This window comes from Passer domesticus, chromosome 1, assembly GCF_036417665.1.
Source record: "Passer domesticus isolate bPasDom1 chromosome 1, bPasDom1.hap1, whole genome shotgun sequence".
In the NCBI taxonomy this organism is placed as follows: domain Eukaryota; kingdom Metazoa; phylum Chordata; class Aves; order Passeriformes; family Passeridae; genus Passer; species Passer domesticus.
The window spans coordinates 8,548,115-8,563,283 of NC_087474.1; the positions used below are offsets into that span (position 1 = coordinate 8,548,115).

At 37.1% G+C, this 15,169-nt stretch overlaps 1 protein-coding gene and 1 long non-coding RNA gene across 3 annotated transcripts in view; one reads left to right on the forward strand and one right to left on the reverse strand.

Annotated features, from left to right (window-relative positions):
* Positions 1-15,169, reverse strand: part of PTPRN2 (protein tyrosine phosphatase receptor type N2) — a 630,571-nt gene that overhangs the window by 373,892 nt on the left and 241,510 nt on the right. For both annotated transcript variants that reach the window (XM_064385950.1, XM_064386029.1), the window contains 3 exons: positions 12,307-12,561; positions 10,896-10,936; positions 8,991-9,364 (listed from right to left, as the gene is read on the reverse strand). In XM_064385950.1, coding sequence (XP_064242020.1) covers positions 8,991-9,364; positions 10,896-10,936; positions 12,307-12,561 — 670 coding nt within the window. The remainder of the gene's footprint in view (positions 1-8,990; positions 9,365-10,895; positions 10,937-12,306; positions 12,562-15,169) is intronic.
* On the forward strand, positions 1,261-4,402 carry LOC135286958 (uncharacterized). Its single transcript, XR_010350918.1, has 3 exons — positions 1,261-1,449; positions 1,577-1,677; positions 4,165-4,402. It is a non-coding gene; the product is annotated as an uncharacterized LOC135286958 (long non-coding RNA).

The window sequence follows — 15,169 nt, forward strand, 5'->3', positions numbered from 1 at the left end:
TAATTCTACAAACAATTAGTTAATGTGATTATGCATCTGCTTAACAATTAGAAAAATCTCTCTTTTATAAAAAAGATCTCCTCCTGAACTCTTGACCTCAGTGATAACTATTACACTAGTTCATGTATTAGAAATGTTGGGAAATGGGCCACTGCCTTCAGGATTTGCATGTTTTTTTTAAATTTTCAAGTCTGAAAATATGTGCCACCATATGAAGAGCAGGATTCATGTATATAGATATAACAAACCTTTTCTTTGAATTTTCCACAGCCTCAGAGCACTGACTATGAGGAGTTTAAAGAAAACCTTTGCATTTTCTTTTTTTTTTTCCCCAAAGTATTATTTTTGTTAATGTCTATTATTCTGTCACACTTATTCCAGCTGAATCTCATCTACCATTGTACTCCTTAATCCCTCAATGTATTTAAATCCATCTGGAATTTTTCTAAATCCTCCATAGTTCTTCCTAACAGAGACAATTTGCCGATGGGGTACCACTAATCTCTGTACATGCTGAGGAGCAGCAGCTCATGACAAATCTTTCTCTTCTATCTCATAACCAGCTCTTAATCCTCAGTGACACCCTGCCCCTTGCTCTGTGACTCACCCTCCTTAAAGTCAGTGTGAAGAGCATCCCATTTATGTCCTGTTGATTTGAAGGGTAGGTACAACTTGTGGTTTTGCTGTGACAGCAGCTTTTCTCCTGGGAGAGTCTGCTGTATCTCAGCAGAAGGTGCTGAGGACCTGAAGGTCTTCCAATTGTGGTGCTGCCACCAAGGAGAAGAGAGGGACCCTGGCACTGCCTCCTGGAGGCCCAGGTTCAGTGGCCCTCACATATAAATAGGTAGGACTTAAATTGTGTAGCTTTAAATAGCAGCTTATCATCAATATGGTCTCAGAGTCTGTGATCACAGCACTTCTCAGTCTCAGAGAAGCTGCAAACAACACTAGGGAAACTTTTATTTTAAGGACACAGTTTAATTCTTTTTGATTTCCCTATTTTCTGTTCTTTTTTCTCTTTTTTTTTCTCTGCTAGAGATTAGTAAATATTTTAACAAGTAAAATAATGGAAAACTCAGCTACTGATGTATGAAATAGATTGATGCAAAACTCCTTGAGTGCAAATTTCAGTAGTTAACTGAGGCATGGGAGGGCTGCTGATGGTACTGCAACAAACAGATATGGCTTTATCAAGGTCCCACTAGAGATTTTCACTCCCCTCTTCCCACTGACTCCTGTCTCTTGAGAATTGGCTTCATGGCACTTTTTAGTACACCAACACCATGCTGGTGATGTGAAAAGTCATTTACCAAGCCTGGCAATGGCCAGCTTCTGAGCCACACACCTCACAATCCAAAGGAAGGATGTCACATTTGCCTGAGGGAATAAATGGAGAAGGTGTCATCTATTCCAGCCCTAAGGATGGAGGAAGTGCTCCTGCCACCTCAGGTAGCACACAGCCTGTAGGAAAAGACAATGCAACACAGTGCCATGACTGCCATTCTCATCAGGCTGGCAACCACTGTATAAAGGTATTGAATCCAGCCTTCTCCAGCTCTTGCTCCTCTTTTTCTAGACACAAAGAAAGTCTCAGTCATCACAATAACAATGCATATTATCCATACAATGGAGAAGAAATGGAGACCTTGGAGGGGTTCACTGCAGGTCATAGAGGAGGTAAGTGCCATGGCAAGGACTACTGGGAACACTCAATACCGATTTTATAGTGTTGCCATTAAATTCTTTCTGAGCCTACCAAGCCTAAAAAAATTTAGACAATGAAATTGTATTTATTGCTCTTGTCTGGAAGTGTCCTGAGAGTAACTCATCTGATAATCTATAATAAAAGTCCTGGACACTGATGCTTTAAGTCCATGGTGTTAGAACAGCCTGCCTTGTCTTCCCGAGTCTGAGTTTTTTGTCTATGCTTCAGTGTAACTTCATACATCTTGAAGCACACATCTCCAGTAAAGACTTTGATAGGGAATGCATTTCATGGATTTATTTTGGTTTGAATACAGTCTGTGTCTTACATGAAGTTAAATAATGATTAATTTTGTAAATGGTTCACATTTATTCAGAATTCATGAGAGCAACTTCGAAGCACAGAGCTATTCACTGGATTGTTTGAGAGCTGTCTGACTTCACAGCACTGTTATTGTAATCATTTTAAGGACACTGCAATTTTATTGTATTGAGCTGCACTTTCATTTTTTCATGCCTGTTTCCTCAAAGGCTATATTAGCCATAAAACCTTTTTAAGCTTACTTCTGTTTTGACAGCTCAGCAAATTCCCACTTTCTGTAATTTTTTCCCTCTTTTCCCACCATCAGTAAGTGTGAATCTAAACCTCTTAATACAGACAGATTCAAGTCCAGACCAATTTGTAACACAAATGACACTCGCTAAAAATCAATGGCAGTGGTTGGGCTATGAAGGTCAGAGGAGATAACAGCATCCTGGAAACAGGGGAGTGAGAAGTTGAGAAGGACCAACTCTCTGGAGTTATAATCAAAGTGTGACACTGTGCCAGCCTGTGCTTGCATTACTTCAAACATTCAGTACCTCCAGCTGTGTTAATAGTAACAAATTCATACAGCTGCTTTGTCGCCTGCAGAAGCACAGAAATAATGGCAATAATCTGTGCCATGATTGTGTTGCCCTCCCTTCTGAGGCTGAAATGGACCCCACCAAAGTACTCCCTAATGCATTTTGAGCTGAATGCTGGAAACAGCTACAGGGTTCACTTGTCATGCACCCTGAATCTCTGATGCAACAAAGCCTTGAAAATGCAAACCTGTTCTTTCATATCAAATTACTTCTTCATACAAGTAATTAGTAAATGACATTGAGGACAAATGATGATACACATTTTAATGCACTTTTGACTTTAAATTCTTTCCCTTCCTTCATATCTTCCATTTTTTTTCAAGGCAGGATAAAGCCCAGACCAATTTATAATGCAAAATGACAAAGAATATCCAACAATACAGTGTTCAAGAAATGAGTGGAAAAAACACAAATACTAGTTCATAAAGGGACTAAAGCACCTCTCCCACGAAGACAGGCTGAGAAGGCTTGGATTGTTCAGCCTGGAGAATGGAAGGTTGTGTGGGAACCTCAGAGCAGCCTTCCAGAGTCTGAAAGGGACCTGCAGGGAAGTCAGAGGGGGCTCTTTATCAGCAAGTGTAGTGACAGGACAAGGGGGAATAGCTTCAAACTAAGAGAATAGGTTTAGGTTAGATGTTAGGAGGAGATTCTTTACTGAGACTCTGGCACAGGTTGCCCAGAGAACTGCTGTTCAAATTTATTCACTGATTTTCTATTTATGAAATTCCTTCATTCTAATTTTTAGTGGTCAATCATTTAAATTTTGTACACAAAATGTAAGTTAAGAAATTAAAACAAAAAAAAAAGGCATGAAAATTCATTGATGGCACTTTTACATCTGAGCTTCCCAGGAGTGGGCAGAACAACACTGATGAAAAAGTACTGTCAGATAACAGACTGCACTATGATTCAGTATGCTGCATTCCCAGGAATCCTGATCTTTGGCTTTCTTGTTCTCACTCATTTCAAAAGTTTAAAATTCATTGCTTTTTCATAATGACCTGAATGGTAATTACCCAAAAAAGCACTGTGATATCCTAGAAGAACTGACCATATGTTATTGTGACATATTGCAGCATCTCAGGGTTTTAAGGACTCCCACTGTTTATGAAAACAAAGCACAGCCCCCAGCCCCATCTTAATTTGGGCATATTTCATGTGCAGTTCTATAGCCTGGAGTCAGCAGAGTGACCTGAACCTGCTCACTGAGAGTGAGTACCTGCTGGAGTACCTGAACCAGCTGCTCTTCCAAAGACCAGGCATGGAAAACCCAAACATAGGATGCTAAAGCAGCACAGAGGCATGGAAAAGGGGAATGAGAGTGTCTGGGAATGCCTGGCCTGGGCAACCAGGTCAGCAGCCATTCCTGCTCAGTAAGTGGAGTAATACAAACCTGAGGGAGTTCTTGTGGTGCTACTGAGGACTCCAGGCACACTCCCAAAATTGCCCACTGCATCAGGACCAGAGTGAATGCTTGCCATTAGTCGTTAGTGCAGTGGATTGGCTGGTCACCAGCTACATTAATTAGAAAATTTTCCCTCTGTGTTCTTCTAGAGGTAAAAATGCAGAGCTGGCCTCAAAAAAATGAGGAAAATATGTGTGAAAGCAACACCCTTCGAGGAGGGAAAGATGGGCACTGGGAAGGACTCTTCTCTTGTAAAATTATCTACATCAGCAGGTGAGAATCACATTCTGTCACAATATATTTCAACAGATTTTGAAAGCACAAAAGCTAAGGGCAGCTGAAGTAGAAGAGATTATCATATCTCTGTGCATATACAGATAATAAAAATATACAAAGCTGAACACATACATTAAAAAAAAAAAAAGGCAATCTTTAGTACTCTCTGTGACAAAGCCAGACTAACTACTGCTCCTCTGTTATTTTCTTTGGATGAATAGGAAGCAAGAAACATCATTTTCCCATGGGAATATATAATATCAAAATTGAGGCAGTAAAGCAGTAATATGGGAGATATGATCTCTGTCACTTTCTAAGAATCACAAGAAAACTGAAGAATTATAGATGGAAGAAAGATTTCATGTCTAGAAAACTCTAGGGACCATGAATAATTATGCATGAGGAGTTGGCAACAGAACATTCTAGAATGATGTCTCCTGACATGTTTTGGTGCTGATACAAAAAGACCAAATTGTACCTACTGGATAATTTCACCAGAAAGGAATTTCTATGTGTATTATTCTGATAGAGGGTCAAGCTATGTTGTCAGAAGCAAAACCTTTGGCTCTAAAATCAATCATGGACATTTATGGAACTTATTTATACAAGGGAAGATTTTATAAGGGAAGTGAAAAACCAGAGATAAAAATTTTACATTTCAATTTTTTTCTAATGTCAGCAGTGCTGTTCTTTGGTGATTTTAACAGACTTCAGTAGCAACAGATTTTCTGGTTTATGTGTATTTATAATTTCTCTTCATTTTTAAAGCCAATTGTAGAAATTAAGTGAAGAATATGAACAAATCGCTTTCCCTTAATAAAGTGCACTTGTAAGTAGAATAATGATTTCAAAAAGGACAGTGAGCTATACAGAGAGGGTCAAATCAGTGTTTCTTTTTGAAGAGGTATTAAAAGACAAGAACATTCTGTTATTATTATTTTCTAAAAAGAGCTGCAGAGCCTCATGGAATATAAATGCTCAGCTTCTAAGAAACATCAAGATCTAGTAACTGAGAACAGTATCAGCCCTGTTTCATTGCTGTAGATATTGTGATTAATTTTTCCTATTTATTTGAAATTCAATTTTTAAATGCAATTAAAATGTTTCCACCTGGTAGGGGAAAAATAATGAAGATCATAAAAATACAATTATTTAATGATATGCCTAGGAAAACGGAAAACTTGAGGAATAAACCAAGACTTCTGCACAACCCAGCTTCAGGGTCCTAACCCGAATGCCATCCTGAGGAAATAATCATTATATGAAAAGCAGTATCATTTATCACATTTGTAAAGGTGGAGAAATAATATCAAGCATTTGCAATTAACCCAACCCTTCAGCACATTAAATGGGTCAGACTAATCATATTCCATAGCAACTTTACACTGTGAACACAAGCCCCATTTCTTCCCAGCACCTGAGCAGAATTGCAGCTCCCTCCATGAAATGCAGAGCCATGCATGCAGGATCCAGCTCTGCTAACGTGGTGTGAACAGATTTACAACCTATGCAATCTTACACAGACAGTCTGCAATTGAGAGCTAGCATATGACAAAAAATGAACTATCCTGCAAATGCATAACACAACAATGCCAGGAGTTGGCTCACAAGCTAAGGGAGCTGCCATGAGCTGTCTGTGATCTAGTCTTTCTATGAAAAACTTCAAGTACAAGCCCTCTGATAAATCACAAAACAGGATGGGTTGCTCTGCATTAGGTGTCCAAGCATGGTTTCAGACAAGCATGACTTGATTTTGAAGCTTGAAAGACTCTGTGATAAGCAGTGGAAAGAGACCAACTTTCAAACTAGGATTTTTCTTAGTGCATTTAAGTCTAGCTATTCAATCTCATATTTGAGACATTGCACACCAGCTTGGCTATTTAAACTGCTGAGCATGCAGCAGCTTACATTCAGATTTACTGGAGGTGGTAAGAACTACATTTTCTGGAAAGTCAGGCTTTGAGTTTCCTCATGAGATACTCAGAAGACTAAACACTGTGTAAATGTTTTGATTGTGGGATCTATGCCCTCAATTTAGAGCACATACTGCCAAACAAATGGGAGAATTGGCATGGTTTTAAACAAAAAAATAAGTTTCCCAAATGCGAAGAACTAGAACTTCAGAAAATAGAAAGAGTCCAAAGGCAAGACTTCTCTGACTAGAGAGCTCACACTGATGTTTCCCAACTATAACACAGGTACTTTATAACTGTGGAAAAAGCAGAACACAAATGAAAATAACATCCCATAGATTACTTTTAAAAAATAAGATTACTTTGGAATTTTAGAATTAAAATTAATAAAACACTTCAAAGCAATTACACTGAGAAAGAAACAAATTCCACACAAATACTCCAGTGGTAGAATGGCCATTTTTTGAAAGAGAGCAAACAAAGTAAATCACCAATTTGTTTGGTTTCTCAGAATAATAAAATACTGAAGCAGCACAGTGGAGGATTTGCTGGGCAATTTTCTGCACTGAAAGTGTCAATTCATTCCAAAGCTTAGCACTGATGGATAATATGGATTGGTATGGATTGCAGTGCTGCAACCATCTGAAAGGTCACTTGACAAACACAGCAGGAGTGACCCGCTGCTCTTGCCATTGACAATCAGACTGCCATTTTAGCAAGTCTTTAAAGTATCACAAATCTTTACTTCTAGTGTTAGATGGAAATGTTTATCTTTGGTTTGTGGCACAATTAAATGCTGGCATCTTCTTAGCATTTCATGGAGTACAGTGCAGCAATGCTAATACCTCCTTGGATCATGCTTGCAAAACCTCAGAAGCTAATAGGGAACGTTTTCCCTCAAATGTCAGCTATAGGGAACGTGTTTTCCCTCAAATGTCAGCTATAGCACTGAGCAGAATCACAGGATCATAGAATTATTTAGGTTGGAAAAGACTTCTAAGATCATTGAGTCTAACTGTTAACCCAGCCCTGCCAAGTCCACCACTAAATTGTGTCCGTACTTGACCCATGTACATGCCTCCAGCCATGGTGACTTCCCAGGGCAGCCTGTTTTAAAGCTTGCCAACCCTTTCTGTGAACTTTTTCCTAACATGCAATTTGAACATCTTCTAGTGCAAGTTGAGGCTTTTCTCTCTGCAGAGCCTTCCTGCCCTTCAGAAGATCAACACTCCCTCCTAACTTGGTTTCCACATGAAAACTGACTGAGGACACACTTGATCCCTTCATCCAGATCACCAACAAAGATATTAAACAGAACTGGCTTCAGTACTGAGCCCTGTGGAACACACTGGTGTCTGCCCAGAGTTACAGCCATGGATGTAACTCTATTCCCCACCACTCTCTGGTCCTGGCCAGCTAGGCAGTTAAAAACCATTAAAAATGGTAAAGAAGATAAATTATATTTGTGTATATGGACTCCTCTAGAACCAAGAATCTTTGGACAAATTACCTTCTTTAGCAAGTTTCATTGAATAATAACAGACATAATTCAGGGAAAAGCCATCAGTGGAAGACTAGCTAGGAAGAAATCCAGGTAAGATGATACAGTGAAGAATCTCCAGGTTATGAACACTGAAATTCATAATGTCTCCCGTTTCACACAGCTCTGGCAGTTCTAAACTTTACTGCATTTATGAGCCAAATAAGTCTGGATAGTCAAAGGAGATGGTGTCATCATGATACTCTTTGGAATAAAGGAGTCTTCCAGATTGATATTAGTTAAAAGAGCTGGGGGAAGTAGGGAAGTAGTGCTGAGCTGGGGAAAAACTGTGTTCTACTGCTTCACATAACATTTCTAGGCAGGAATGAAAAGGTCCAGTTAAAGAGGAATTCCACCAGTTTCTGGTCTGTTTCTAATGTGCAGCCACATGCATTTCAATACAAGACAGTATAGTAAAAACAAGAATCCTCCTCAAGCCTATTGCCTTCAATCCCATTAATAAGTTTAAGAGAGTCAAAAGAATCAATACATCTAAAGAAATTTCTGCCTCAGTTTCTCTATGATGCTGGACAGTGATTTGTAAGCTCGTCATAGAAATTCTAAGTTTCTTACAGAAGCGGAGTCAGGATCACTAATCAAATATAACATTGTCCTACAGAGGGAAAAAGAATGTAAAAGCGCCTACATGGTTCTAAAATCCCAAATCCTGTAATGAACTGTGCATCATTAGGGGGCTAAAGTTACCTTTTTGAAAGTATAGTATTAAATGTCAAATTCATTAGTGGCATGACCTGAAAGCATTAGGTCTTTCTTTCCAAACTAGCTGTATATGTGATGTTTGAGTCCTATGTAAGTTATTTTCAGATCAAAACAAAAACCTCAGAGAAAATACTGTGCTGTGTTATTGTGTGTCGTTTTTCTGAAAGAATGACTCAGGCATTGATATTTAGACTACTTTCAAGTCAAATATTTAAAGCTCTCATCCTAGCCATAAGCACACTTACTGACATATTGGAAGGTCACTAGAACATGAGAAGATAGAGAGAGGTCTAAGCAAAAGACCTACAAATTTAATGTCTTCTAGAAGGGAGGAAAGGCAACTGTAAGAAAACAGAACTGTTTGCTTGTATTTTCATCAAAGTACTGAACAAGTTCCAAATAGTTTCAGATGTATTAAAAATCAGGCCTGTGGCATTTTCCTTTTGTACATTCATATTTCACTAGGTGCAATGACTTTATCTTTCCCCCAGTTAAAAATGCCATTCAAATTGGCTGTTGTACTTACTCTTTCACTGTCACAATATAACCATATTCCTCCTCCTGAGAAGGTTTCACTTCAAGCTGTAAGCCTTGTCCTGTGTTTTTCTGAGTCTTTTCATAGGAGTTTCCTTCCTGCATTAAAGCATTCTTAATCCAGTAGCTGGTCTGGCTTGGGTCTTTGGAGTCAGATTCACTGTTCTTTGCAGGTGTCAGCTCCCTTGAGAAAGTCTCACTTTTTACATTTTCCACACCAGCATTTGTTTCTTCTGAGGAAGAAGGGTCAGTTTCTTCAGATTTCTTCGTTTCTGTCTTTGTAGGTTCTTCAGATATAAGGTCTTTATGCATCTTTTCAGCTAATGCATTCTCATTCAAGAATCTAATTAGCTTTGCAGTGTTCTCCTGTATTAAAAGAATAATATTATTTTTAAAACTAAACACAGGAAGGTTATATTCACCAAACCTGGATACAATTTTTTCAAATTCTTATTGATATGATAGAATATGCACATACAACTGTTGCATGGTCATTTTCTTAATTTCTATAAGCTGCTAGACTATGTTAAGAACATGCTGTTTATACAGTAATAATAAAAGATCATTAAATTATGCCACTATTTTTTCCAGTAGTTTCCATGTGTCTGTATGTCTAAGAATTGACAAAGATGATTTTTTTTTTAGTCAGGTAAGTCAATGGAAAGGAGAAAACAGAAATGTCTATCAGTATTCCTGGGTTGGGCCTGGAAACTTTCATAACTCTTGGGTCTCACAAGTTATAACACCAGAAAAGGAAAATATATTATATGACCAATTCTATTTCCCTTCTTCATCTCTAGAAATGGTGACAAATTGTATGTGAGTGATCCAACAAGCTAAAAATATGATCACAGAAAACCAGGATCTGTCTAATAAATCAACAATAAGCAAATGAGCCAAAGTCAAAACAGGTGCCGGGAAAAATTCATTAGCTAGTTTCATTACATAACTTTATTGCAGCCAAGCATTTGGAAGGAAATGATGGCTAATGGGTACTTTGTGCTCTGTGACACAATAAATTCTATTCAAACATTCTCTATTCAAACTGTCACTAAGAAATTTATACATGGGATCCTCTCTAAGTCTGTTGTGACTACAGCACTTCATTCCTTGATGATTTTCATGTGGGTGTTTAAAGCTCCTGCCACTCTGTCTATGTGTGTTTCCTTTGCTTGGTACAAGGACCAAAGAGATTACTGTGAACACAAAAGGATTTGCCCGTTTATGAGTCTTGCAGTATTAGCTTTTGATAGAGCACATAGTAGGAGAAGTTTCACACAGTTTTTAAAAAATATTTCTTTGAATTTTTCTGCTCCATGAAACTGAGAAATAGAAAGATGAATATACCTCAGAAATGGCTAAATATTGGACAGCAATCCATAGGATATGATTCAAAGCTCAGGAGGAATACTGTAAAAGTAATCTGGGTTAAAATGCTAATTTTGATGTTACTAGTTAGGATACGAGATGTAATTCCTAGAGCTTTTGAAATACCCGATGTTCCCCAGAACTAAGAGTCAGAGGACACGGGGGGAAAGCATTTTCAAGGGAGAAAGCATTTTCAAGAACACCTCAATGCTCAAAATCTACTGATTTGAGGAAAAGCCTGAATTTGAACTTTCTCAATATATGATGAATTCTGTCTATTTAAAAATTAGAGAAAGGGGGTAAGGAGGACTTGATTTTGATTTTTGAACATCAAAACCCATTTTGGTTAAGGTTTAAATAAATGCTCATTTAATATTTCAATGCATCAACAACAACACAATGTGTGATATTGAATCATAGCCACACAGAACAAGTCTAATAATTCAGAGGTGTGAGTTTGTCTTTCACTGCACAGAAACCTGATATTCTGAGATGGAACACTTGTTTTATTAAAATACTGGTACTCTACCTCTTTATCACTTCTCACACTGGCTTCGTGCACTCCATTGTCTGTAGGATATGAAAAGCACAAATATATAGTTATGAAGGGCAAACAACATATACAAAACAAAGACTTCTCTTCTTCGCTGCTTTTTAGCAGTGGTCTTTTTATGTGATTTAAACATTGAGACATCAAAGCTGAAAGGGCAGAGAAAGGAGCACTGTATAATTTGTTATTGTTATTCTAACCCCCCTTTGATAGCAAATTAATGTGAGATCAATAGACAGAGTACTTCAAGAGCCAATGTAATAGTGTTATTTTGCTAATTAAGTGTCAAATCATCATATCAGTTTACCAATATCTGAGGAAAAAACCAAAAACAACAAACCAGAATAAAATGGCTCTAGCTTGCTGAATGGACATTTACGGTAAAGGAAAGGGAAACATATATTTCCCTCATACCTACTTTGGTGGAAGAAAATGACATAATTCAAAAGATATCATTCACCAAAATCATGTTACACTTTAACTGCAGTGATAACATTCAGTCCCATCCTTAACCTCAGTTAAATAACACTGGCTTTTTGCTTTATGAACTGAATGTCATTCATCATCCTCAGCATGATTCAAATAAATCCTCAAGTTTGCTCCTTTAAATCTATAACAAAATCTGGCAATCAGAATAACCAGAATATCCCTAACTAGTAAAGATTTCAGTATGTCACCATGAAAACAGTGAAAATAATTTTTTATGACTTCCAGTACACATTTCTGGCATACAAGATATTATAACAATCCTAAAATTGAAAAGGATGAGCAGTAACTTATGTTCCACTGTGGTATTCACTAATTAATGGCAATTACTGTGGCTCCTGAATTTGCATCACCAGATTTCTGTGTGCAGACAGAAACAAATAACCATAATAACTCTTCTTATTCCCTAAGAAGGAAAGGGAACAAGTGGGTTTGTACCTGTAACTTGTCACAAATTTTCTTCTGCAAGTAACTGTAGCATGTTAAAAAATATTATCTGTAAATCATAACTTTTTCTCTGCATATTTGGAAATACATCTTGCAGTATAATAGTTTCCATTATCATTTTGCTTAAACTTCTAAATTTCAAGAATAGGAAATTAGACCACACAGCATAAAGCAATTCTTATTTCAGTATAATTGGGTGTGTAGGTTTATCTTGTTTCTAAAGCTTGAAGACAGAGTGATCATAAGCAGATTTTTTTTTTTTTTTTTTTTTGGTAAATGAAGAAACTGTTGTAAAAAGAAAACAACAATCTAAAATTCCACAGCCTTTTGGGAAATACAGAAACTTTCCCTCACACCTTCTTTAAAAATTATTTTTAGAAGTCTAGCACTAAGGTGAAGCATTAGAGGAAAATCAGGGTAGTTGTCTTTTGCTGTACTTAACTTCTAAAATTAATACCTGGTATATTAACACTATTTTCCATTAATCCAGTCTGAAGCTCTGTCCTTCCTTGAGCGTCTCCTTTCTTCACTTGTGCTTCTGTTTTGTCTTCTTTAGTTTTTCCAGCATTTTTTTCTGTTTCTTCTTGAATGTCAACACTTTGGATTGCAGTGGCGATAGTATCAGCGATTTCATCCAGCTCTGTTGAGCTGAGATTCTCCACATTCACTTGGTGTTTCTCTAGGTCCTTCAATACATTTTTAATCAGTGCCTCTGGATCAGAAAACAACATAAGTGCATTTAGCTGCATACATGAATCACATGTGCTTATATCTTTAATTTTTCCTAAAAAATTTAGATAGCTTTCCCTTAATGGAGAGTATCTGCTTTTTAAAGGAAGGTGCTGCATTCCTTACAGAAAACACAGGATTCTTAATGGATGTTAAAGTATATGATGAAGTGAATCTGTGCCAGGGCAGGGGGATGTATGATACTGTAACCCAGCAAATTCTTCTAGAGAGAGGGCATGAAATTATCACTTTATCTTTACAAGAACATTCTTTCCTAGTCTAAATTGACTCAAAATACTGAAAACAAGTGTTAAAGTAGCCTCATTTCCTTTTTTTTAGCTGCAAAACAGTACAAACAACATGACTGTTTCCTAGTGATCAGTTCTCTTTGGTGATTTGCTTTCACAAGTATATCTATATAAGCTATACAGAGTTCTGGGAAAAAATGAGCCAGATATTTTGTCTTTCAATCAAAAAGCTCCTCATCAATTAGAAAGGGATATAAACATATGTCCATTATATACATGGATATGTCAAGGACAAAATTTCTAAATTGTATTAATTTCTCTTGGAACATATATAGATGATATAGAATGATGTAGATATAGATGATATAGAGGTATACAGAACTTGTTTTGGTTTGCCAGCTATGAATGTGTTACCAGTCACATTGAGAAAAAAACAACAAAACCAAACAGCAAAACACTTTTGATGTGATAAAAGTTTTGAAGAGAAGGAAATTCAAGGACAATGGATATTAAAGGTGAGTCAGAAGATGGAGCATAACATCTCCCCAGGGAAGGCACTTTTCTGACTGCATATATTGCACCTCCACTATCAGTCTGTACAACTCTGCAAAACTCAGCCTAATGTCCCTTGGAGCATGAAACACTAAATGTAGTGCTTACTGTAGCACACCAAACCATTTCCAATCATGCCTCTCTTCTGCTTATTCATGTTGATAAGAAATTTAACATATTTATGCATATGCATGCAAGCAAGAAAACTCACATAGTATTGTGTAGGAAGAGGAAAATAAGGACTGCTTTTAAATCGCTGTTGAATGTATGAATTTACATGTAAGCAGTTTGAAGGTCCCATCCAACCTTTTTTCTCAATAGTAACACTATCCATGTCAAGCCCAGTGGTTGGACACCATCATCTGTAAGCAAGATTTTGGGATCATGCTGTCAGCTTTCACGCTCACATAAAAATGAGTTTAAAAGTAGGGAAACAGGGAAAACCAATGTCATAAGAAGGGCTAAAAAGAAGGATTTTTCTTTTTCCTCACAACAAAGGAGGAAGAAGTACATAGACTAGAAAAGAAGTTAAAGTAGTTAACAGACTTCTGCTTCAGGGAAGAGGCAGTGGAACATCTGTGATTTTGCAGGGAGAAAAGCATCAAGGGCTATTTTTTATTAGGAATAAGAGGCCAAGACCTTGGACACATTTGCCAGTTTTTGGACCCCTCAGTTTTAAGTGAAGAGCTCACCATCAGCATCTTTCCATCAGATTCCCAATTCCATCTCAAGGCAAAGACTAATTTCCCCTGACCTGACCCAAAATTCACCAAACAAAATAATGCCATTTTCCCTTAACTAATTAGTCCATAAAAAGCCAAAGAGCTTCAACAGCTTAAATAATAGATTTACTGTGTGTCTGAGAGGGGGTTGACATACAGGGAAGGTGTTTCTTTGATGTACTTTCTTTTCCAGGTAAAAAGGGAACATCTTTCCAATAATCCACCATGATGTTATTACAAAATTCTACTAATTATAAAATTCAGTAATATAAAATACAAGCTAATCTTGCAAAATGTTAACTTTTTAGATGTCCTTTAAAAAGCATAGTTATAAGTACACTTAATTGTGATTATCAATAAAAAAACACAGGTTATGTCTGTGATATTACTTCAAACTGCCAGCTGACAAAGATTTTGGTACCATACTGGAGCAGCAGAGAGCTTTGTACAGGAAAGCAAGTGCTCAGAAATGTGAATCAAAGATGTAAACTCAATCTGTGCCAAACTCTCTGGGCCAAGATATGTGGAGGCAGCAAAACCAATACTGAAGTTTGATGGAAGCTTAGCAACACTTCGGAGAAAACTTTAAAAAGTTTCCTTCCATTTTATTGCATCCATCCCCTGTTATGAATTTAATAATTTTAGTAAAAGCATAGTGACAAAATGCTTTAGTTTAGGAAGGAATTTACAAGAGCAAATCAATCCAAACTGCAACAAAATTTTTAAATACATTTGATCAACCTGAGTTCAACACACTTTTTCAAGAAGCACAAGAGCTACTGGCAGAGAGGTGGAGATACTACACAGAGCAGCAGTGCAGAAAACTAAGCTCTAGGAAGAAAACAGTATTATTGCATTACCACAGGAGCCTTGTGTCTGCTTAGGTATCATTTCTGATCTTATCTTTTACAGAACTATTGGACAATATCTTGACAGAAAAGCCTAAATTATTGAAGCAGAGCTAATAAAGTCGGCAATGAAAGGATAGAATATATGTCAGATCCAAATCAAAACTAAAACTTTACAAATAAAACATCATTTGAAGACAAATCTTAAAAGAGAATTATAT